The sequence below is a fragment of the Salvelinus namaycush genome, chromosome 5, assembly GCF_016432855.1.
Source record: "Salvelinus namaycush isolate Seneca chromosome 5, SaNama_1.0, whole genome shotgun sequence".
NCBI lineage: Eukaryota > Metazoa > Chordata > Actinopteri > Salmoniformes > Salmonidae > Salvelinus > Salvelinus namaycush.
Window position 1 is genome coordinate 67346337 of NC_052311.1, and position 24980 is coordinate 67371316.

Below are 24980 nucleotides of genomic sequence, written 5' to 3' on the forward strand. Positions count from 1 at the left end.
GGCACACAATGGCACCGCCACATAACATAAACACGCATACACACACACACACAATGGCACCGTGGCACAACAGACCTGAGCCTCCATAGATTTGATGCTTACTCTCTTTTGTTTGGGAAGAGGAGGTTCGTCTAGCCACGGGCTGTGTGTACGATGCAGGGGGCACGGCGGGGTGGCAGGGGAGGGGTGGTGTGGGGTGGGAGGGAGGGGTGTTGTGGTCCTGATTGGATTTGTGTGTGTGTATATGAGGGGGGTCATGACTGTGTGTGTGTGTGTGTACAGAGAGAGAGAGACAGACAGAGAAAGAAAGAAACAGAGAGAGAGACGGACACAATAGCAGGATGAATAGAGTTGTTTTATTCCCTGTGTGTGTGCTGGAGAGTCAGCTGAGCGTCGATAGAGACAGACCGAGGGATGGGATCTACGCTCACATAAAACAACAACCGTCGACGGCCGATCCAGTCCGGTTTGAACCTGTCACACCAGACTGAGAAGCAGACTGAGAAGTGACAACTACAGTAATTTCACAGACCACAACCCTCTCTCTCAGCTAAAAGGCACTAACTTTAACACACTCTAATGGACGACAGCTCTACTGTTGGCCAAGCAGACATTCTCTCTGTATGATTTGGCAGTCCCACACTCACTCTACTGTACCTGACTCACTTAACCAGTGAGAGAATGAAAGACTGTCTGCAACCACCAACCATCTTCACTTTGTTTACGAGTATCCATCCATCCTGTCACCATGGTGACCTCTCTCTCTCTCTCTCTCTCTCTCTCTCTCTCTCTCTCTCTCTCTCTCTCTCTCTCTCTCTCTCTCTCTCTCTCTCTCTCTCTCTCTCTCTCTCTCTCTCTCTCTCTCTCTCTCTCTCTCTCTCTCTCTCTCTCTCTCTCTCTCTCTCTCTCTCTCTCTCTCTCTCTCTCTCTCTCTCTCTCTCTCTCTCTCTCTCTCTCTCTCTCTCTCTCTCTCTCTCTCTCTCTCTCTCTCTCTCTCAGTGTGCCGGCCCTGGCTACAGCCATGCCTCTTCTGGAAGAGACAACTGTGCCTCGAGAGCATCCCCCCACGCTGCCTGTGGTCATCATAGGTATGTTTAGCCCTAACCTCTGACCGCTAACATCTAACCCTAACCTCTAACTCTGCCCCGAGAGGCTAGCACCCCTTCGCCATCTCACCTCGCACGCCGTCATCATTCACAGGTAACCTCTGACATTGCAAACATTTGATTCTCTCCTTTGTATGTCTGTGTAGGTAACGGGCCATCAGGTATCTGCCTGTCCTACCTGCTGAGTGGCTACAAGCCCTACCTGGACCCTTCAGCTGTTCACCCAAACCCTGTTCTGTACAGGAAGTTACAGGAGACCAGACACCTGCCCATCACTGAACAGGTGAACATCAAAGCATTGCATTAAACACACATACAGCACACACACACACAGATCACAGTTGACAAACACATAAACATTGAAACATGATAAAGTCTAGTCTCTCTATGCAGGATCTGGAGTATCTGAGTGAAGGTCTGGAGGGGCGATCAGGAAACCCTGTAGCGGTGCTGTTTGACACCCTGCTGCACCCCAATGCTGATTTTGGCTACGAGTTTCCCCCTGTGCTACAGTGGAGAAGAGACAAGCAGCAGCACCTCCCTCACCTGGTGCTGGGCAGGGCTACGCCTGGAGGGGCCTGGCACGTGAGTTATTCCTAAACAGCTTATACCCTCCTTTCCCCATTCATTTACGCCTAACCTCACCCATGGTGCTGGGCAGAGCTATGCCTGGGAAACCTGGAAAGACTTCACCCCCAAATCTCCTCATCCCTATGTTCCAATGCTAAACCTAAACTCCATTCTTAAAATCCTCACCTCCAATCCTCTCTCTTTTCTCTCTCTTCTAGGTGATGGAGGGCTCCATGCTGACCATCAGTCTGGGCATCTGGATGGAACTGCCAGGGATCAACTACCGAGACCTGACTAACAATGGCAAATGCAGGTACTGACAATGGCAAATGCAGGTACTGACATATGGCAAATGCAGGTACTGACAATGGCAAATGCAGGTACTGACAATGGCAAATGCAGGTACTGACAATGGCAAATGCAGGTACTAACAATGGCAAATGCAGGTACTGACAATGGCAAATGCAGGTACTGACATATGGCAAATGCAGGTACTGACATATGGCAAATGCAGAGAGGGAAGGAGGGAGGGATGGAGAGAGATAGAGATGCTGCAATGAAGTTATATAGATTCAAAACAATGAGACAGCTTAAATCTCCTTAATACTTTAACAGAGTTTACTAAAGGATCTTTTGTTTGACAACGAGTGCTCTAACCCCCCCCCCCCCCCCCCCCAGGGGCGTGACCAACGACCGGGCCACTCCAGAGGAGATCTCGTCTTACTACCGTAACTACGTCAAGCTGATGGGCCTGAAGCAGAACTTTGTTGACAACACCTACGTGACCTCTGTGCAGAAACTTTTCCGTGGACACGAGGGGGAGGGTCTAGAGAATGGTCATGGAGGTTTGGGGGAGGGGGGAAAGGGGGTGTACGAGGGGGGAAAGGGGGTGTACGAGGGGAGGGAGGGTGAGGGTGTAGACGAAGGGGGAGGTGGGGGCCTGTGGGAGGTAAGGGGGTACCAGCGGGTGCAGGGCGACACCCACGTTCCTTTCTGCCTGTTTTCGGAGAATGTAGTTCTGGCCACGGGCGCGTCTGATTCGCCAGCTCAGCTGGGTGTAGGGGGGGAGGAGCTTCCCTTCGTGTTCCACAGTATCTCTGCCCTGGGATTGGCTGTGAGCCGGAAGAAGCTTGGGCCAAACTCTGATCCGGTGCTGATCGTGGGGGCGGGGTTAAGCGCGGCGGATGCAGTTTTGTGCGCTTGTAACAACAACATTTCCGTGCTGCATGCCTTCCGCAAACACGTAGACGACCCAGGCCTCATCTTTAAACAGCTACCCAAGACCCTCTACCCAGAATACCACAAGGTCTACCACATGATGCACTCCCAGACCCACGCAACACCAAACATGGCTGCCACCTCCACCACCAATGCCCTTCCCAGCATGGCCGCCTCAGTCTGCTCCAAGATGTGCTCCAAGCCCCAACCCACCACAACTAACATGGCCACCAGTGGTGGTCCCGTTCTGTTCCCTGACTACACCAGCTTCCCAGAGCACTGCGTGGTGTCCTTCCAGCCAGACATGAAGTGTGTCCTGCAGGGGAGCAACTCCCTCAAGGCCTTTAAGATCTCCATGGCCCTGGTGTTGATCGGCACCCACCCCAACCTGTTCTTCCTCAAAGGCCAGGGCCAGTACCTGGGACTGGACCCCACCAAACCCATCTCCTGCAAGCAGAACCCTGTGGATGTGCACCCCTACACCTTCGAGTGCACCAAGGACCCAGGACTGTTCGCCATGGGCCCGCTGGTGGGAGACAACTTTGTTCGCTTCCTAAAGGGCGGTGCTCTAGGCATTGCCTCCTGCCTGCTCAAGAGACTGAAGAAGAAAGGCAAGCTGATCGCAGAAGGGGGAGGAGTAGGAGGAGGGGAGTTTATCTAGGTGAAGTGTGGATGGAGAGGAACGAGGTGGTGAATGAGTTGGAAGGGAGAGGGAGAGAGGAGGAAGAGGCATCTTTATTTAAGCGAAAGGAGAAAGGAGAGGAAGGAGGTGGAGAAAGGGAGGAGAGGAAGGAGGAAGAGGAGGGGGTTCATCTTAGTAAAAATAGCTACTATTACCAATGGAGTTCTGAGTTAAAAGGGCAAAGCCAAGCAGTACGTTTTTAATATTTTATTGTTTGCAGTGGACATACCTATTTGAACTCTGAAGCTTTCTTACCACTTCTGAGAGAACTGAAAACAATGGAAGTGGAGGCAGGCTAGAGTTACAGTACATGACCAGGTTCAGCCCACCACCTGTTACAGCTCCACTGTTCTGGTTTCTGCTGGGAAGCTGTCACAGGGTTTAATGTCCTCTATCCAGAAATCCAATCTGCAGTGTGACAATGTTTTTTAAAGTCATATGTGACATTTTGTAATGTCTTGAGTTTTTGTTATTTGCTCACCTTGTCTTTCAAGCAAGTGCATTTTCTGATTTCTCATCTACTTTAAACAATTGTTCTACTATTTATCTGATGGCCTTCACCATGCAATGGACTGTGAACCACTACAACTCCCCTTTAAAGCTTCAAGGAAATGGAACTTTGTAGAGATAGGCCCATAGCTGCTATAGTGTTTCTGCCATCATCTCAATTCTGAGTTTCTCATCAGTGCCAAGCTACAGACCCCAAGCAGTATCTGGCAGGCCAGGATGTAATGGGAACGTTGAAGTAACGGATGAATAAGAGATTAATCAAAAACCCCATCACCATCCTAATCAGACGAAGTACAACTAACTCACTATGGTTGGAGCGCTCCTCTTAACGTTTTTCCTATGCAAACCCTTCCACTCACACACCTGACCTGAATGTATTCTGGATCAGATAACTCATTGCTAACTTACTGTACATGTCAGCCTGATTTCAACCAATGGGGCACAAGAGTTCTCTATTGATGTTAGACCATAACAAAATGCCAAATAGTGTTTTTTAGAGACACTGAAGTCATGCAGATGCGCGTGACTCTTGGCTGCAGTAAGAAAGCCATCGCCACCTGCGTTCATTCAACATAGCCTGGATTTACGATATTACTCTTAACAAAATAACTTTTTGGGGTCTCATACGCTTACCGTGGTGTTTTGATTCTAGCTGGAACAGTCGCTAAGATTATATTTGGTTGGTATCTTTGAAAAATTACTATTTTGGATGCAGCAGTTGTTAGCTAGAATGCTAACGCTCATTGACATAGGCTGTAGCAAAAGCTAGCCAAATAGCCATTTTACTGGTTGAAGTTGAAGTGTTTTTTAAGTATAATGCAGTTGATTTGGGATAACACAAACATTATATTAAGCAGGACATTCATACGAGCCTTAAAATCCAATTATAATCCAAAAGTAGTGTGAAATGCACTCATAAGTAACATCTAAATATAGGCTTTTTTGCTGCCACCAATTTGCAGCAATGTTAACAAACACAGAAAGGGGTCTATAAAATACTACTAGTCGACGACTCCTGATAAGTGTACATTGGATAAACGCGAACTGTTGGTGCATTCATTGACGTCCACCAGTCTGAATACAAAACTGCTAGTCCATTGCATTTATCAGGAGTTGACTATCGCCTATTGAAGTCATAATGACTATGTTAAATGCACATTTTCTGGTTGCCATTATGGAGTAAATATTATGCCTGTTGCTGATTCCAGGTCCGTATAGTGTTCTCTGTGACATTTCTCATACAATGTCACTTTCACACAGCCATCATACACCTCATGTGTCTGTTGTGCCAAATACCTGTCACTGTATGTAAAGCTGTGAGGACTGAGGGTAGAGTTTCATTCATTTATTGAACCAGTCAGCCGCCTTTAGAATGTGTGTATTCATATGCAGTTTATTTCCGCATTCAGTCATCCTCAAGACTGAAGCTGCTTGCAGAAAAGAAAAAACGAAACAAATTGTGGAATTGGGATAAAATATAGGTTGTTGACAAGATCAGCAAACTGAAAATGTATGGACAGTTCCTGGTCAATATGCTGTATTCCAAACTAACCATCCCTTAGGCACTACATCCAGACCTGAAAAGATGAATCAGTGGATAGGTGTAAATGTAAGGTGGTGGTAGTCACTCAACCTTGCCCCCAGATAGACCATTGGCTTATGGCTAATTACACCTACATGTCCAATCTACACAGTAGGTGCCTTGATGAGAAGGGTTAACTAGGAGTTGATTAATAAAAGGAAACAGCAGGTTCCCCAACCCCTGGGGTCTAACCAGGGTTTTCTACTACTGTCTTACAACATATATCCCACGGTCTTCTCCTGTTCACAACAGACAGACAAGCTGCTTTGTGCGTGGTAGAGTTGGACTCCTCTCTTGTACAACTCAAATGAGTTAATGTTTTGTATACTGTATTTTTTATTATGAACAAATAAAAATCTTGAAACGTAAAACATAACACCTATTTATTTGTTTACATTGCTCGCCATCAGTGACTAAATCAAGGTATATAATTAGTGTACAGTACATAGAAAGTTAGACATTTCTGCCCACATCTATCACCGACAAAACAGTTTAAACATTTGTCATTGACAGGCCCCTCTTGATAATTTTGAGTACAATGATCAAGAGTTACCTCAAAGATCCATTCATGAACATTATTAGTGGAGCGGAGATGGCAGTTCTATCAAACTGAGAATTCTAGAAGTGCAAAACATTCCATGGGGTGTTGACATCCCTTCCTGTGTCTTAAGATGAACATTTGTCTGCAGGGCTTCACATGTTGCAGCCAGGTGCTCTCATCTTTTCTTGGTGGGTTTGGGGTTGTACCTACACACACACACACACACACACACACAGGTTAAGTCAGGGCAGTGGCCATCTAGACATCCCACCTAAACACTCAGGCTTTGAAACATTCCTGCTAGATCAATCCTGGATGCATGTTGGACAAATATTAAAAATAGCCCAAATTAAGCCAGCGCTGTAAACCTCTGGCCTTGTTTGAAGAACTCAAACCAAACATTCTCCCAATAAACTAAGTCTGGGAGACGGGTTCGGGCCAGACCCAAAAACATAAAACCGCGACTTGTTTTCTTAGTAGCCGGCGCTGTCCTCTGGCCATGCATGACTGAGTGGACATCATGACTCAATGATCAAACATCAGTCTCGCTCCAGGCAGGCACGCACACACCCTTTTCTGCTTAGCCAGGGAAAATGCAGCAGCCCTAGCGTGTGCATACATCACCAGCATAACCCAGACAACCAGGTGTGACGCAGGAATCACTGGGCGCTGATTGGTCAGTGACAACAAGCCCAAACCGTCCCAAACGAAGATCCACCCACTCACATCAGGAACGTTTCTCTCTGTTCTGTTGGTCTTGGTCTAAACGGTCCTTTTCAGATGACTATTTGACAGGGAATTCCAAAAATGGTGTTGATGTGTATTGTACGTATGCAGGGGACCAGCTAATTTCTCCTTGAGGGAGAATACAGCTCTATTGAATGTGAATCATAGTTTAGCTGGAATCAAAACCTGAGATCAGCCATGTTGGTTGGATTACAGCTACAACCAAGGCTATGTTGCTGGGCGGTCAATGTTGTCTTGTGTTTCTGAATTGGGGTTAAGGGAATGAATAGATGAATGAATGAGTGTGGAGTAGTGAAGAGCTCAGCAGACAACCTCTAGTCCCAGTCATCGTGTGGGCAGGCAGCTGTGTGTGCGTCAGCCTGTAGGGCGCTGTTGTCTTGTGTCTGGTAGTGACGTCCTTGAAAACGGAGCAATGCCCCCTGGGAATGTGATGTTTGTGTAAGCTGGGTGCTCCAACCCTTCTGCTCCACTGCAGACTGCAGACGGAGTGGCTGACTTTTTCTACCTTGGGGGCTGGAGGGTTCAACATCACTCCACATTCATACATTCATTCCCAGCCTGGCTCCAAACCTCTTCCAACCAATAGCCCGGGCCACAGCTTGGTTTACATTGTACTGTAGACTGTGGTGCCCTCCACCTGAAATAATGTGACCTAAATTGGTTTGGGTTGATTGTTTTGGTGTTTGCAGCCTGACAAGCCTTGTCCTCGTACCTGAAGAGGTCATCTCCCAAAGTCTCCTCTTTCTTGTTCTGACGCTCATCCTGAAACACACAGACACAGGGCTTTGACTCACAGACCCACAAACCTCCATCTCCTCTCTACCCAGCCTCAGCCCCCTCCATCTCCTCTCTACCCAGCCTCAGCCCCCTCCATCTCCTCTCTACCCAGCCTCAGCCCCCTCCATCTCCTCTCTACCCAGCCTCAGCCCCCTCCATCTCCTCTCTACCCAGCCTCAGCCCCCTCCATCTCCTCTCTACCCAGCCTCAGCCCCCTCCATCTCCTCTCTACCCAGCCTCAGCCCCCTCCATCTCCTCTCTACCCAGCCTCAGCCCCCTCCATCTCCTCTCTACCCAGCCTCAGCCCCTCCATCCCCTGTTACTACCATTTCATGGTAAATACCATGTAGTTCTCTTCTAGGAGTATTTGTGTGTCTCAGGGGTTGCTAAACAGACAGTAAGTATTGTAGTAAACAGCAGCTGAAGTAGGACTGTGTACCTCTGCTGCGTCTCTCAGCCACTCCTCCAGCTCAGAGTTCTTGCATCGGTTGTGGGCCAACAGGTCTGACCCTCCGATGATGTTGGGCAAACCCTGGGCACCGGGAACTGGGACCTGAAACACACACACATTACTACACACACAACAAACACTAAGCTAACAGAGTCCCATGACCCTGTGTTGTGGTGAGGTGCATTCTGGGGTCTACCTTGCGGAAGCGTTTAAAGTCCTTCCTGTTGACATTGCCGTGCGTCTCCATGGGGCGTGGTTTAGGTCTTGCCGGTGTTGCCCCGGTGAGGGATTTGAACTCCACCACTATAAGTCTGCTGGGGAGATTCTCACCCCCTAAACCCTACATCACAACACACAGACCAGTTACTGACAGACCTAACTCTTCCCCACTGGCCCCTACTCCAGACCAGTTACTGACAGACCTAACTCTTCTCCACTGGCCCCTACTCCAGACCAGTTACTGACAGACCTAACTCTTCTCCACTGGCCCCTACTCCAGACCAGTTACTGACAGACCTAACTCTTCCCCACTGGCCCCTACTCCAGACCAGTTACTGACAGACCTAACTCTTCCCCACTGGCCCCTACTCCAGACCAGTTACTGACAGACCTAACTCTTCCCCACTGGCCCCTACACCAGACCAGTTACTGACAGACCTAACTCTTCCCCACTGGCCCCTACTCCAGACCAGTTACTGACAGACCTAACTCTTCCCCACTGGCCCCTACTCCAGACCAGTTACTGACAGACCTAACTCTTCCCCACTGGCCCCTACTCCAGACCAGTTACTGACAGACCTAACTCTTCTCCACTGGCCCCTACTCCAGACAGATACAGACAGGACTTACTGAGGCTTCCTGTTTGACATCAGTCTCTGGCTCTTCCAGATGACCAGGGGTCACACCATTAACAGGTTTTGACTTGGGGGGGCAGAAGATAGAGGATAGTTCATAATAATAGTCACCTCATAGAAACCAGGGCTGGGGAAGGCAGTCAATTCAGGAAGTAAACTGAAATTACAATTCAGTGATTTTAAAAATGGCAGATATTTTCAATGAAACAGAAGTAGAAGCTATCAATTTTTAGATTTTAAATTAAAATCACTTCCCGAATTGAGTGGCTTCAATTGGAATTGATCCCAGCCTTGATAGAAACACATGATAACAAACACACAATGACAGCTCCTCTCACCTCAATGAAAGACACCTCTTCGTCTTTGACCTCAGCTACAGGCGCCGCTCGCTGTCGTCTGCTGGCTGACGATCGCTCTTCTGCATCCAAGCCTGACCTATGATTGGCTGCGATTGGTTCCACTGGATAAACCCGCTGTTTCTTATTGGCAGAGGTAAGTTCCACTGTCTCTAGGAGCTGTTTTCTATTGGTTGAGCTCTTGTCCATCAGTTGAGACCTCTGGCCTTGATTGGTTGAACTCTGTTCCGTCAGCTTCAACCGCTGGCCTTGACTGGCTGACATAGGCTCATCCGATTCATCCATGTCCTCAGACATGATGGACTCCAGTTCGTCCATCTCTATCTCTGAAGCCCCACCCCCTTTAGTCTCCTCCTCCATCTCCTTCCTCTTCCTGGATTGGAGCCCCTGCTGGGCAGGGTTGGAGAACCCCTCTGACAGAGCCTCAGTCTGACCTGGAAACAGATGTGCACCTGAGCTGTGTTGGCCCTGGGACCTGCCTGTGGGGGGGTGTGTGGGGTTGGAGGTCTCTGAGTGATGTGGTACTGTCCTCTTCATCTTCTCCTGATCTTCTTCCCTCCTGGAGAGCTTGGCCTCTGATTGGACAGTAGGGGACTCCTCGCCTTCCCGAGGTCTGAGAGAGAAAACATTGGTGTCTGTATATAATATCACCATTAACTCAAGATTGATAAGCCACTGTGTGGAATTGTATGGATATCTCCAGAGAGCTGTACTTGCCTTTTCTTGCCGACAGGCTGGAAGAAATTAGTGAGGGCAGACTGTTTCTGGGGGGAACCTTTCTGCGAGACCTGTTGTTTCTGGGAGGAGCGCTTCTGTGGGGACATCGTCTGCACTCCTCCGTTGGTCCGAGGGGCTGTGGCCAGGAATCTGGTGATAGCATCACCTTTCTCTCCACCTAATATCATGATAATGCAATGTCATTTAGCAGACCCGTGTTTTCAGTTTATATGGCCCACGCCAGAACTTTCCTACTGTAACTCTGACACCCACCCACTCTGTCTAAGTCATTAGAAACTATTCTACCTGGATGTTGTAGCTCTCCCTTTTTTCTGTCCGAGCCGCCACCACCAGCGCTGTCTGAGGCGCTGAATGATGACATCATAGTCTCTGCCACTGTGCAGGTCCCGGCCAGCTCTCGGCCTGAGGGTTTGGATCGGTTAAGATGAGAGGTGGCCCGGCTCTGGTCCCTCTCAGGGGTCTTTTCAACTGCGCTCACCCCAGCCACGTCCACCCTACTCGGGGATAAGACAACGCAGATCAGCCTGATGCACTCAAATATAACTGTGAGTTTGGAGCTCAGGTTGTGTGTGTGTGTCTTACCCACTGATGCCCTGTGACGGCTCTGTGTTTACAGCATAGGCTGTGATGTTCTGAGACGCTGCTGGCATTACCGTCTCGTCCACTGGTGCATTCTGGGATAGCGTGGCGCCAGGGATGGTGAGTTTCATTCTCATGGATTCTGACCAGGGGAAAAACACATTAACAACAATACAAGTGTTGACTCCACTATATAAGTCCATATCAATATAAAATCAGGAACTCAAAATAAACTGAGACTATGATTCACTGTATGAGAGCCCCACCCACCTGAGTCAGCCATCTGATTGGAGGGATTGCAGTACTTGTCACAGCTGACATAGATGGCAGCCAGTCCGATCTCAGACTCTGTGATGAATCGAAGACCTTTCCTGGAGAGTGTGAGAGGTGGTAAATATAGACTGTGCTGACACAATCAGTTAGTCTCATTTCAGAGCTGCAGAGAAGAAGTGTAACACCATAACAGTGAATTGACATAGGAAAAGCCTCAAGTCTCAAAAGCTTTGGGAATGTCTCAATTGTTTGTGTAGTTCAACCCCCCCTCCCAAACCCCCCCTCCCAAACCTCCCTTTTTTAGGTATGGAACACACTCAAACTGCACTCTGGTCTTTATGATACTGCAATGTGTGTACCTCTGTAGAATCTTCCCCACAGAGTCTGCCCACTTCTTAGTGGAGTGGGGCAGTAGTGCTTGGGAGTTTCCCGTTGCCATGCCGATCACACAGCTCAATGGTGATTCCAGGAGTGACACAGGAATAGACCCCTCCTCCAAGAGCTGGCTCCTCCCACCTCCACAACTCACTGCCAAACTCAGACGCTTTTGCTGGAGAGAAGTGAGTGAGAGATTTATTATTATTATTGTGATTATTATTCCAAATAGTAGCGGTACGGGTAGTAGGCGTGACGGTAATGATAGTAGTTTAGTTGTGATATAATGGTGATGATGACAGTTATAAGTTAGTTATAGTAGGTAGTCGGTAGAGATAGAGGTAGAAGTGCTACTAGTGGTAATGGTAGCAGTAGAGATATTAGAGGTAGAAGTGCTACTAGTGGTAATGGTAGCAGTAGAGATATTAGAGGTAGAAGTGCTACTAGTGGTAATGGTGGTAGTAGGGATATTAGAGGTAGAAGTGCTACTAGTGGTAATGGTAGTAGTAGATATAAAGGTAGAAGTGCTACTAGTGATAATGGTAGCAGTAGAGATATTAGAGGTAGAAGTGCTACTAGTGATAATGGTAGCAGTAGATATATTAGAGGTAGAAGTGCTACTAGTGATAATGGTACCAGTAGAGATATTAGAGGTAGAAGTGCTACTAGTGGTAATGGTAGTAGTAGATATAAAGGTAGAAGTGCTACTAGTGATAATGGTAGCAGTAGAGATATTAGAGGTAGAAGTGCTACTAGTGATAATGGTAGCAGTAGATATAAAGGTAGAAGTGCAAGAGGCATCACTACAGTCCCTGGTTCGAATCCAGGCTGTATCACATCCGGCCTGATTGGGAGTCCCATAGGGAGGCGCACAATTGTCCCAGCATCGTCCGGGTTTGGCCGTCATTGTAAATAAGAATTTGCTCTTAACTGACTTGCCTAGTTAAATAAAGATCTTTTTTTTTTTCATGTTTAAACTTTTATTGTCCCTAATATTCATTATATTTTTTGATTTCTACTATTGACTTATGATTTTATTGATGTTATTTCTATTATTTATTTGTATTATTTACTACCATTTTATATTATTCTTCATTATACACCAAGTATACCAAACATGATCAACACCTTCCTAATATTGAGTTGCACCCCCCTTTTGCCCTCAGAACAGCCTCAATTCGTCAGGGCATGGACTCTACAAGGTGTCGAAAGCGTTCGACAGGGATGCTGGCCCATGTGGACTCCAATGCTTCCCACAGTTGTGTCAAGTTGGCTAGATGTCCTTTGGGTGGTGGACCATTCTTGATACACAGGAAACTGTTGAGCATGAAAAACCTAGCAGCGCTGCAGTTCTTGACACACTGAAACCGGTGCGCCTGGCACTGACTACCATACCCCATTCAAAGGCACTTATCTTTTGTCTTGCCCATTCACACTCTGAATGGCACACATACAAAATCCATGTCTCAATTATCTCAAGGCTTAAAAATCCTTCTTTAACCTGTCTCCTCCCCTTCATCTACACTGATTGAAGTGGATTTAACAGGTGACATCAATAAGGGATCATAGCTTTCACCTGGATTCACAGACAGAGACACAGAGAGAGACAGACACACAGACACAGAAAGAGACAGAGAGCGAGAGAGAGACACACAGACACAGAAAGAGACAGAGAGAGAGACGCAAAGACAGAGGGAGGGAGAGAGAGAGAGCGGGAGGGGAGCGAGAGAGAGAGTGGGAGGGGGAGAGAGACAAAGCGGGTGGGAGAGAGAGAGAGCGGGAGGGAGAGCGAGAGAGACAGAGTGGGAGGGGAGGGAGAGAGAACGGAAGGGGGAGAGCGACAGAGCGGGAGAGCGACAGAGCGGGAGAGCGACAGAAAGAGCCAGAAAAAGGGAGAGTGCGAGAGAAAGAGAGACAGAAAAAGAGAGACAGACTGTATTGAGAGATAAAATAAACACATCACAGACTTTAACAACCATTTACCCGAATACATAACTGAGTGACCACAAATAACCAACCACCTAACATCATTACCTGGTCTCCAGCTGATGAGAAGAGGCAATAAACAGGACATAAAGACTAATGGAAGCCCTTAATTGATTTATTCACTCTCACATTGGGGAGCCATGTGGGGTGAACGCTGTTCTGTAACGTTGGATTGTATAACGGCTATGCATAGAGAGAAAGAGGCAGGCCAGTACCTGTTTGGAGTGAGAGAGGCAGGCCAGTACCTGTTTGGAGTGAGAGAGGCAGGCCAGTACCTGTTTGGAGTGAGAGAGGCAGGCCAGTACCTGTTTGGAGTGAGAGAGGCAGGCCAGTACCTGTTTGGAGTGAGAGAGGCAGGCCAGTACCTGTTTGGAGTGAGAGAGGCAGGCCAGTACCTGTTTGGAGTGAGAGAGGCAGGCCAGTACCTGTTTGGAGTGAGAGAGGCAGGCCAGTACCTGTTTTGAGTGAGAGAGAGAGAGCGCGAGCGAGTGAGACAGGCCAGTACCTGTTTGAAGTGTGAGAGAGGTTTGAGTTTGAGTTCATTATATTTCTTTTGTGAAAGTGTGATCAGTTGGTGCAGTTATGTGTGTCCGATGGCAGTGTATTCCAGACATGGGAAGCTCTCACAGAGAAATCAGATTGACTATTGGTGCTTTTCCTTAAGGGAACTATACAGTCACCTCTCATGACAGACCTTGTGGATCTGCTGCCATATGTTTGGGTTTTCTGTGTAACAAAATACTGAGTGGAGGGGGAGCCAGGCCATTTAGGTTCTTGAATACAAGACATGCGTCGGTGTATTGCACAAGATTTTCCCAACTCAGGAGCTCAAGCTTTCTGAGGATGTAACAGTGATGATGGCTATTGGGCTTCCTATCAAGCACTTTGATATCCTGTTTGTAGACATACTGAATGGGTTTTAAATGTTGTACAGCAAGCTTGGGCCCAACTAGTCAAGCAGTATGTTAAGTGGGGGAGTATCATAGATTTGAAGTACAGTTTTGCTACCTCTGTAGTCAAACAATTTCGTATAAATCGGAAATAAGCTAGGTTGAATTTGAATGACCTTTTTCACCTGCTTTTTAAAAGAGAGGTTGGAATGATGCCACACTGACACACTGAGTTCTGCCTTCAAGGTAGAATTTCATCCATCTCAAGGCATCGGGGGAAAAGTTGAACTTGGACAATTTTGTGATGAGAACCTCATGGTTAACAGTATCAAAAGCCTTCCTTAGGTCCAGAAACATAGCCCCAACAACGCTCCCTTTGTCCATCTTGGACTTCACATTTTCCAGAAGAAAGCAGTTGGCCGTTTCTGTGGAGTGTTTTGCTCTGAAGCAAAACTGCATGGAGTGTAATGTGAAGGGGCTGTTGTTGAGGTGGGCAATCAGTTTTTCTGCTACACACTTTTCAACAACCTTCGACACCACAGGTAGTATACTAATGGGCCTGTTGTTACTCACGTCAGCAGGGTCACTCGATTTAAAGATGGCTGTTATTATGGCCGACTTCCATACCCTTGGAAACACCCCCTGACCAATAGATGTGTTGGTGACCTTAGTATTGAGGCCAATGCGTGACTCTTTGTAGTTTTTAAGAAAGGTAGAGTCCAGCCCAAACACATCTTTGGCTTTAGAGTTCTTTAGTGAGCTAATTACCTTTTTCACCTCTGACTCAGAAACCTCCCTTATGAGGAAGACAGGTTGAATGTCATTCACTAACACTGAGCCCAAGAAACCAGTGGAGAGTTCTGTGTCAGTACCCTGACAGAGTCAATAAAGTAGGAATTGAAGGCTATTGCTATTTTGACTGCATCCTGTGTTAGATTGTTATTCACCATGATTTCTAGTCTTTTTGCAGTGTTACTATGGTATTTCCCTGTTAACTTTTTTTGATTCTCCCAGATAAATTTAGAATTTCCCTTTGCTTCACCAGTTATGTTAATAAAAAGGTTTGCCTTGGCCTGTCTGATTTCTTTCATCACCTTATTTCTCAACATGGTAAACCTAAGTCTGTCATGCTCTAATTTGGACTTTAGGGCTGTTTTTAGAGCATAATCTCGTTCTTTCAATTTCCAGATTTCTCCATTTAGCCAAGGATGAGTGCTCTTTTGGCCAGGTTTGGATTTAATTTTCTTTAGGAAACCATTTATTGTAGTCTGGATTGTGGATAGAAAAACCTGACTATCAGCTTCCACATCTGTATAGGACAAGAGATCATTCCAGTTAATTCCCTTAATTTCATTTTCAAAATAATTTAATTCACTCTTAGGTATTCTTAGTTGATCCGGCTTTCTAACAGTAGAGAGGTTAAACCTGTTCTTAGAAAGCTTTCTGGCTATGAGTGTCAGATTATGATCAGATAGCCCAGTAACCATATTGAATGATTTAGTCACTCTCTCTGGTTTATTACTGAACACCAAATCAATCTGTGTTTTAGAGCAACAAGTCACCCTGGTTGGCCCTTTAACTAGCTGTGTAAGGTCAAAGGTATTAGTGATCCGTTTGAGGGTTTTCCTACAAGACTTGTCTTCATAATTAATGTTAAAATCTCCCATTAAGATGACCTCTTTCCCTTAAATCACATTCCCTAAGCATGTTATTAAACTGATAAAAAAAACACATTTTTGGTGGAAGGTGGTCGATACATTCCAATAAGGGTAAAATACATTTGGGAGACCGTGTAACATTCAGGCCAATACATTCTAGTTCATTATCACATGACCACTCAATTTGTTTACATCGGATATGTTCTTTAATGTAAATCACCAGACCCCCTCTTCCTTCAATCCTGTCTCTCCTGAAAACATTGTAGCCAGGCACAATCAAAGCAGCATATGGAGAGTTTTTATGGAGACATGTCTCTGAAAGGCAGAGGGAGTCAATGTTGGAGTCTGTGAAAAGATGTTGAATTTGATCACTTTTTGGAATGACACTACAAATGTTCAAGTGCCCCTCTAGTAGTCCCTTGGGCTTAGCTCGTGGGTCCCAGATGACTCAAGAGTGATTGACACATTCAGAAAAGTAACATTTTCATGTGTTTTCTGACGGCTGGGTTTAGGCTGTTTTGTTTCGTTTTGAATTGGGGCAGTTCGGTAGTGCAATTAACTATCCCTCCCGCCTGCACTGGATGCGGGGAACTGATTAAAACAGCTTGCGTACCAGAAGCAGAGTCCGGGATAACATATTGCGACTTGGATATGTTTGAAGAGTCAAATTCCATCTTGGAGCCGGGTGAGACGAGAGAAACCATGGGACCATAGCACTCACCCACTTCCGCAGCGACGACGATCAGTGAACGAGACCATCCACTCCGGTGAGTACTGCTGGCTCGGTGATGTTAGGCCCAGGATTGAGTTGCACATCCCCGAAGAGCAGGAGGGTAGTGAACAAGTAGTTTAACAGCACAGCGGGGGCTGTGCTTTGGCAAAGTGGGTGGGGTTATATCCTTCCTGTTTGGCCCTGTCCGGGGGTATCATCGGATGGGGCCACAGTGTCTCCTGACCCCTCCTGTCTCAGCCTCCAGTATTTATGCTGCAGTAGTTTGTGTCGGGGGGCTAGGGCCAGTTGGTTATATCTGGAGTACTTCTCCTGTCTTATCCAGTGTCCTGTGTGAATTTAAGTATGCTCTCTCTAATTCTCTCCTTCTCTCTTTCTTTCTCTCTCTCGGAGGACCTGAGCCCTAGGACCATATGTCAGGACTACTGGGCATGATGACTCCTTGCTGTCCCCAGTCCACCTGGCCTTGCTGCTGTTCCAGTTTCAACTGTTCTGCCTGCAGTTATGGAACCCCTACCTGTCCCAGACCTGCTGTTTTCAACTCTTAATGATCGGCTATGAAAAGCCAACTGACATTTATTCCTGATTATTATTTGACCATGCTTGTCATTTATGAACATTTTGAACATCTTGGCCATGTTCTTTTATAATCTCCACCCGGCACAGCCAGAAGAGGACTGGCCACCCCTCATAGCCTGGTTCCTCTCTAGGTTTTGGCCTTTCTAGGGAGTTTTTCCTAGCCACCGTGCTTCTACACCTGCATTGCTTGCTGTTTGGGGTTTTAGGCTGGGTTTCTGTACAGCACTTCGAGATATTAGCTGATGTACGAAGGGCTATATAAAATAAACTTGATTGATTGATTGAACAGTTTCCGATAAATGTTGGACTTGTGTTTGTTACGCCTAAGCGGTTCAGTGGAATAGGGAGCGAGGTAGACTTGGCTATTATTCAGAACATTATGGTATGCTGTGTGCTGTCCGCTCCCGTGGAACGGTGAACCAATGTGTTTGGTGTTGATATTCTCAAGCAGTCATCCCAGCAAGGACGCACTGAGATTATCAGTAGAGAAGCTACATAACTGACAATCATGGCAATATACTGGAGATAAAACACATAATTGCGCTTTAAATCTTTGCATGAGTTACTTAGCTGGGGTCGGCGTACACCTGATGTTTTAGATAAAATAACAGCATCTGTAGGAGAAGCAGCACCTGCCGCACCACCCTCCCTTCCATCTGCCATTGTTTGTTTGGGGCCAAAACAACAGGCCAGTAGCTGTTTTTTTACGGGCTCCTAACCAACTGTGCTATTTTTTTATTTATTTTTTGCATTGTTTGTAACTCATTTTGTACATAATGTTGCTCCTACCATCTCTTATGACCGAAAAGAGCTTCTGGACATCAGAACAGCGATTACTCACCTCAACCTGGATTAAGATTTTTTCTTTAATGAGTCTGACGCTAAGAATATACTGCTTTGTCAAGACAAGCCCCAAATCCCTGTCATCAGCGTGAAGAAAAGACGGAGGAAAAGGGAGGGCTGCGGGGTGCCTTGTAAGAATTTGTCGACGAGGAGGTAAACCACCACTACCCTCCGTATTATTGGCCAACGTGAAATCATTGGAAAACAAACTGGACAATCTACGATTAGGACTATCCTACCAACGGGACATTAAAAACTGTAATATCCTATGTTTCAACGAGACATGGCTGAACAACGACACAGATAATATAGAGCTGGCTGGCTTCTCAGTGCATTGGCAGGACAGAGCAGCTATGTCTGGTAAGACAAGGGGCGGGGGTGTGTGTCTATTGGTCAATAACTGCTGGTGCGCAATGTCTAATATTAAAGAAGCCTCAAGGTATTTCTCACCTGAGGTAGAGTACCTCATGATAAGCTGTAGACCACACTATCTACCAAGAGAGTTCTCATCTATATTATTCGTAGCCGTCTATTTACCACCCCAAACCGATGCTGGCACTAAGACCGCACTCAACGAGCTGTATAAGGCCATAAGCAAACAAGAAAATGCTCATTCAGAAGCGGCGTTCCTAGTGGCCGGGGACTTTAATGTAGGCAAACTTAAATCTGTTTTACCTAATTTCTACCAGCATGTCACATGTGCAACCAGAGGGGGAGAAAAACTCTAGACCACCTTTACTCCACACACAGAGATGCATACAAAGCTCTCCCTCGCCCTCCATTTGGCAAATCTAACAATAATTCTATCCTCCTGATTCCTGCTTACAAGCAAAAACTAAAGCAGGAAGTACGAGTGACTCGCTCAATACGGAAGTGGTCAGATGACGCGGATGCTACGTTACAGGACTGTTTTACAAGCACAGACTGGAATATGTTCCGGGATTCATTCAATGGCATTGAGGAGTATACCACCTCAGTCATCGGCTTCATCAATAAGTACATTGACGCCATCGTCCCCACAGTGACCGTACATACATTTTGCAACCAGAAGCCATGATTACAGGCAACATCCGCACCGAGCTAAATGCTAGAGCTTCCACGTTCAAGGAGTGGGACACTAATAAGAAATCCCGCTATGCCTTCAGACGAACCATCAAACAGGCAAAGGGTCAATACAGGACTAAGATTGAATTCGACTACACCGGCTCACATGCTCGTCAGATGTGGCAGTGCTTGAAAAATATTACATGCTAGAAAGGGAAACCCAGACGCGAGCTGCCAAGTGACGTGAGCCTAACAGACGAGCTAAATGCCTTTTATGCTTGCTTCGAGGCCAGCAACACTGAAGCATGCATGAGACCACCAGCTGTTCTGGACGACTGTGTGATCACGCTCTCCGTAGCCGATGTGAGCAAGACCTTTAAACAGGTCAACATTCACAAAGCCGCGGGGCCAGACAGATTACCAGGACTTGTACTCAAAGCATGCATGGACCAACTGGCAAGTGACTTCACTGACATTTTCAAACTCTCACTGACCGAGTCTGTAATACCTACATGTTTCAAGCGGAACACCATAGTACCTGTGCCCAAGAAAGTGAAGGTAACCTGCCTAAATGATTACCGCCCCGTAGCACTCACGTTGGTAGCCATGAAGTGCTTTGAAAGGCTGGTCATGGCTCACAACAACATCATGCCAGAAACCCTAGACCTACTCCAATTCGCATACCACCATAACAGATCCACAGACGACGTAATCTCAATCGCACTCCAAACTGCCCTTTCACACCTGGACAAAAGGAACACCTATGTGAGAATGCTGTTCATTGACTAAAGCTCAGCATTCAACACCATAGTGCCCACAAAGCTCATCACTAAGTTAAGGACCCTGGGACTAAACACCACCTTCTGCAACCGGATCCTGGACTTCCTGACAGGCCACCCCCAGGTTGTAAGGGTAGGCAACAACACATCTGCTATGCAGGCAACCACACTCTCTGCTACCGCACGGCATGCGGTACCGGAGCGCCAAGTCTAGGACAAAAAGGCTCCTTAACAGCTTCTACCCCCAAGCCATAAGATGGCTGAACAATTCATCAAATGGCCACCTGAACTATTTACATTGACCCCCACCCCTTTGATTTTACACTGCTGCTACTCGCTGTTTATTATCTATGCATAGTCACTTTACAAATTACCTCGACTAACCTGTATCCCCGCACGTTGATTCGGTAACTCGTTATTGTTATGTAATTTTCTTCGGCTACTTTTTTTCCCCCTTAATTTTTTCTCTCACATTAGTTTATTGAGTAAATATTTTCTTAACTCTATTTCTTGAACTGCATTGTTGGTTAAGGGCTTATAAGTAAGCATTTCACGGTAAGGTCTACACCGGTTGTATTCAGCGCATGTGACTTTGAAATGTTGATTTGTTTGCAGTGTGAGCGAGAGAGGCAGGCCAGTACCTGTTTGGTGTGTGAGCGAGAGAGGCAGGCCAGTACCTGTTTGGTGTGTGAGCGAGAGAGGCAGGCCAGTACCTGTTTGGTGTGTGAGCGAGAGAGGCAGGCCAGTACCTGTTTGGTGTGTGAGCGAGAGAGGCAGGCCAGTACCTGTTTGGTGTGTGAGCGAGAGAGGCAGGCCAGTACCTGTTTGGTGTGTGAGCGAGAGAGGCAGGCCAGTACCTGTCTGGTGTGTGAGCGAGAGAGGCAGGCCAGTACCTGTTTGCAGTGTGAGCGAGAGAGGCAGGCCAGTACCTGTTTGCAGTGTGAGCGAGAGAGGCAGGCCAGTACCTGTTTGCAGTGTGAGCGAGAGAGGCAGGCCAGTACCTGTTTGCAGTGTGAGCGAGAGAGGCAGGCCAGTACCTGTTTGCAGTGTGAGCGAGAGAGGCAGGCCAGTACCTGTTTGCAGTGTGAGCGAGAGAGGCAGGCCAGTACCTGTTTGCAGTGTGAGCGAGAGAGGCAGGCCAGTACCTGTTTGGTGTGTGAGCGAGAGAGGCAGGCCAGTACCTGTTTGGTGTGTGAGCGAGAGAGGCAGGCCAGTACCTGTTTGCAGTGTGAGCGAGAGAGGCAGGCCAGTACCTGTTTGCAGTGTGAGCGAGAGAGGCAGGCCAGTACCTGTTTGCAGTGTGAGCGAGAGAGGCAGGCCAGTACCTGTTTGCAGTGTGAGCGAGAGAGGCAGGCCAGTACCTGTTTGCAGTGTGAGCGAGAGAGGCAGGCCAGTACCTGTTTGCAGTGTGAGCGAGAGAGGCAGGCCAGTACCTGTTTGCAGTGTGAGCGAGAGGCAGGCCAGTACCTGTTTGCAGTGTGAGCGAGAGAGGCAGGCCAGTACCTGTTTGCAGTGTGAGCGAGAGAGACAGGCCAGTACCTGTTTGGTGTGTGAGCGAGAGAGGCAGGCCAGTACCTGTTTGGTGTGTGAGCGAGAGAGGCAGGCCAGTACCTGTTTGGTGTGTGAGCGAGAGAGGCAGGCCAGTACCTGTTTGGTGTGTGAGCGAGAGAGGCAGGCCAGTACCTGTTTGGTGTGTGAGCGAGAGAGGCAGGCCAGTACCTGTTTGGTGTGTGAGCGAGAGAGGCAGGCCAGTACCTGTTTGCAGTGTGAGCGAGAGAGGCAGGCCAGTACCTGTTTGGTGTGTGAGCGAGAGAGGCAGGCCAGTACCTGTTTGGTGTGTGAGCGAGAGAGGCAGGCCAGTACCTGTTTGCAGTGTGAGCGAGAGAGGCAGGCCAGTACCTGTTTGCAGTGTGAGCGAGAGAGGCAGGCCAGTACCTGTTTGCAGTGTGAGCGAGAGAGGCAGGCCAGTACCTGTTTGCAGTGTGAGCGAGAGAGGCAGGCCAGTACCTGTTTGCAGTGTGAGCGAGAGAAGCAGGCCAGTACCTGTTTGGTGTGTGAGCGAGAGAGGCAGGCCAGTACCTGTTTTGCATTGAGGAAGAGGAAGGTCTTGCCAGTAAAAAGTTCTTTACGTTCTGGCCTCTCGGTCAGGTCCACCTCATCCTTATTCAGACTGGGCTCGTCTATCTCTGGGAAGAAACTATTAACACCCACAAACAGTCCTTCAATAACATTGAAGGGATAGTGAGCGATTTGGGCAATTTAAAAAAAACTATTTCATCAATTTCAGAATAAGGCTGTAACATAACAAAATGTGGAAATGCACCGTAGGTCGATAAAATGAGGCCTGGATGAAGTGGCAGCTATTATTGTGTGGTTTGTGGAGGTGAGCAGCAGCCTTGTGTGTGGTGTCTCTTAGTACCTCTCAGCTTTTGGAGGTGGTTGTTTCTGTTGCAGGGCTTTGGTGAGCTCAGTGAAAAACTCCTGCTTGACTATGGGCCGACAGCACAGCAAAGCACAGATAGTCTGCATGGGGAGAGAGCACATTCTGTATGTACAGATTAACACACACACACACACACACACACACACACACACACACACACACACACACACACACACACAGTTTGTGGTCATGTGCTGACCTTGATGGTGACTTTAACAGTGGGCATGACCAGGTGAGTGCAGTCCTGTGTCCAGGTGTTGGTCAGCCGGCCACCCAGAAGCTGCAGGGTCTGAGACAGTGAAACCTTCCCTTCATTATCAACACAGGACGAGCACACCACCGCAGTTACCTGCTGCACACTGGAGAGAGAGAGACATTTCAAAATATAGATTTCTAATTTGTTTCCATCAAAAGTATTATCATTGCGTAAATGTGGATGCACACCTGAATTTGCTGTGAAAGACCCCAAATGTCACTCTGTCCCCTGCCGTCAGGCTGCGAGGGGTGTCTCCTGACAGACGCTCCTCGTTAACAAACGTGCCATACTTAGAACTGTCCTTCAGGGTCAGGGCCTGGCACACAACAACAGTCTGTTGGTTACATCTACTTTATGAAAAACTCTCTTAACCAAACAATACAAGACGTGGATTTTGACATCCCTAAAAACAAGTGTCTCCTTATGTAACACATGTACAACATTAGGCAAAAAACCCAGCTCTGTCTACAAGACAAGATTCATGCTGGCTAGTTAGGATGGTGAACAGTGCGAGAGCACCTTCTACTGCAAGGGAGACATGACAGCATTTGATGGACTAGGGACAGAATGTAGGCCTGCTCACATTCAGCCTATATATTTTTCAGTTAAGTATTTAGGAGTTGTAGGGTAGTGCTCTGGTTAAGCGGGTGTGTAGGGTTTGTGTGTGTGAGTAAAAATACAGTTATTACTAATAAAGAATATCCCCGTCTCTCTCACCTGATCTGTAGCAGTGAGGTGAGCATGAGCCCGGCTGATGGACTGGTCATTGGGCAGGATGACCTCACAGTTCTTACGCCCCACCACATACTCCTTATCTGGCAGGAGGTAGTGGGTGACACCTGGGACATGATATGTCATAAGATTGAATAATGAGAAAAGTAATGTTCTTATTCAAAACAACTGGGGGATGATTAAGGGCTTAATCATCATATGTTATGCGTTAGATAGAAGATTACCAACTGCAACAGTGTAGGACTGCACGTTAGCTTGCTAGCCAGGTGTAACTTGGATGAATTGTGTCATAGGAATAATACTAGCTAGCTAGTTAGATGGCTAGTTATCCAAACAATTTGTAATCGTTACTGTAACAGGTTTGATTCTCATCTTCTAAGCGCGTATTCTGATACTCCAAAATACACTGAGAAACATAGCTAGCTAACATCTAGAACGAGCTGTCAAATGTAGCTAGCTGCTAATGTTGTCAGCTGGTGGGTTGGTCATCCGCTATGGCTAAGATAGCTAACGTTACTGTAGCTAACTAGAGCTGGGCAAAACAGAAGTTACCTCCGGATTCTAAAGGGTTCAGTGTCCACATGTTATAATACACTACGAGCTATAGAACGAACCACCGAACATGTGCTCTTCTCTGTCAATAACTAGCTAGCTAGGTATACATCTACAAATAGTAAAATATCTAATGCGAGTCCGAGTTGCGTACAGTCAGCGCGAAAGTCCACATCAACTTCCTTTCAAAATAAGAGTCCCAACTGTGGGCATTGACATGATGCCGAACTGAATCCAGTATAATTTTGTAATATGTAGTCCCCCATACAGTGATACCTGCCAATGGTTCGTGAGAATATGTGCACAAAATAGAAAAGCCAATGTCTGACTGTGCTTCAAATGTGCTTTATGTAGTGACAATATCAGTGAGGTGTATTCATGGATGCCAAGGGAAGCCAGGCTTCCCCCAAAAATGTAAAGAAAAAAACACAATTATTTATCTTTCTATCACACCGGAGAATGCATCCGAGCGAGTGCATCCGCCCCCCTGTCTCTGTATGTGTAGGCCATCTAACTAATGTTGTCTGATCGAAAATAGTATGACATCATTGTCACCTGTATGGCCTCCCTTGATTAAAAAAAAAGTATACAATAATAGCCAATGTTGAGCTAACTGAGCGAGCTCAACTGTGAATGGTGTCAAGGGAAGCCAGTTTGGATTTGGCTTCACTCTAATCACATCACATGGAGAGCAATACCTAATTGGTCTTGTCTACACTTGACACGTACATGTGACTTTTGCTATAAGACTACGAAGCTCGGCTTCCGGTGACGCAACTTAGGAAATGGCTGCCTAGTTTTTCGTACTGCACATCGGTTGGGAATTTCCCCCCCAAATTCAAGTATTTACTCTGAGCATTATAATAACTTACGCAAAATGGAAAAGGGGAAAACAGGAAAAGGTCGTGGAGCTACAACAACAGCCCGTAACAAGACAGCATAAGATATAATCGTCGAAGAACCCGAAATGGCTAATGCTAGCGCAAATAAGATAGCAGCAGCAAAAGAACCCTCATTTCGTGAGGTGATGAAGGAGGAATTGCGCGAGGCGCTCACAGGCTTACGAGAGGAACTTCGAGAAGATGTAAGAAAATAACTAAATGAGTTCAAGAAGGGCATTAACCAGAAA

At 46.9% G+C, this 24980-nt stretch overlaps 2 protein-coding genes across 3 annotated transcripts; one reads left to right on the forward strand and one right to left on the reverse strand.

Annotated features, from left to right (window-relative positions):
• Positions 1 to 1021: 1021 nt before the first annotated feature.
• LOC120047296 (oxidative stress-induced growth inhibitor 2-like) lies at positions 1022 to 3569 on the forward strand. Its single transcript, XM_038992821.1, has 5 exons — positions 1022 to 1088; positions 1253 to 1389; positions 1500 to 1691; positions 1895 to 1989; positions 2355 to 3569. The coding sequence occupies exons 1-5, from the start codon at positions 1022 to 1024 to the stop codon at positions 3553 to 3555; spliced, it is 1692 nt and encodes a 563-aa protein (XP_038848749.1). The 3' UTR covers positions 3556 to 3569.
• A 1890-nt stretch (positions 3570 to 5459) lies between these two features.
• On the reverse strand, positions 5460 to 24017 carry LOC120048792 (nibrin-like). Of its 2 annotated transcripts, XM_038995017.1 has the most exons (17): positions 23852 to 24017; positions 23285 to 23406; positions 22756 to 22883; positions 22511 to 22670; positions 22288 to 22391; positions 21948 to 22065; positions 11344 to 11534; positions 10982 to 11082; positions 10715 to 10853; positions 10418 to 10626; positions 10112 to 10289; positions 9377 to 10007; positions 9034 to 9105; positions 8381 to 8524; positions 8173 to 8286; positions 7669 to 7718; positions 5460 to 6415 (listed from the first exon to the last, which is right to left on the reverse strand). In XM_038995017.1, the coding sequence occupies exons 1-17, from the start codon at positions 23880 to 23882 to the stop codon at positions 6385 to 6387; spliced, it is 2523 nt and encodes an 840-aa protein (XP_038850945.1). In that variant the 5' UTR covers positions 23883 to 24017; the 3' UTR covers positions 5460 to 6384. The 2 variants fall into 2 exon arrangements, with proteins under 2 accessions (XP_038850945.1, XP_038850946.1); XM_038995018.1 differs by lacking the exon at positions 9034 to 9105.
• Positions 24018 to 24980: the final 963 nt, after the last annotated feature.

What these genes read in the sequence shown, in the direction of transcription:
- LOC120047296 (XM_038992821.1), top strand. Translation starts at nt 1,022, where the DNA reads ATGCCTCTTCTGGAAGAGACAACTGTGCCTCGAGAGCATCCCCCCACG. An exon ending in ACCTGCCCATCACTGAACAG is followed by an intron (nt 1,390 to 1,499) that starts GTGAACATCAAA and finishes CTCTCTATGCAG; the next exon opens with GATCTGGAGTATCTGAGTGA. An exon ending in CGCCTGGAGGGGCCTGGCAC is followed by an intron (nt 1,692 to 1,894) that starts GTGAGTTATTCC and finishes TCTCTCTTCTAG; the next exon opens with GTGATGGAGGGCTCCATGCT.
- LOC120048792 (XM_038995017.1), bottom strand. Translation starts at nt 23,882, where the DNA reads ATGTGGACACTGAACCCTTTAGAATCCGGAG. An exon ending in ACCTCACTGCTACAGATCAG is followed by an intron (nt 22,884 to 23,284) that starts GTGAGAGAGACG and finishes GTTGTGTGCCAG; the next exon opens with GCCCTGACCCTGAAGGACAG. An exon ending in GTGGGGAAGATTCTACAGAG is followed by an intron (nt 11,083 to 11,343) that starts GTACACACATTG and finishes CACACTCTCCAG; the next exon opens with GAAAGGTCTTCGATTCATCA.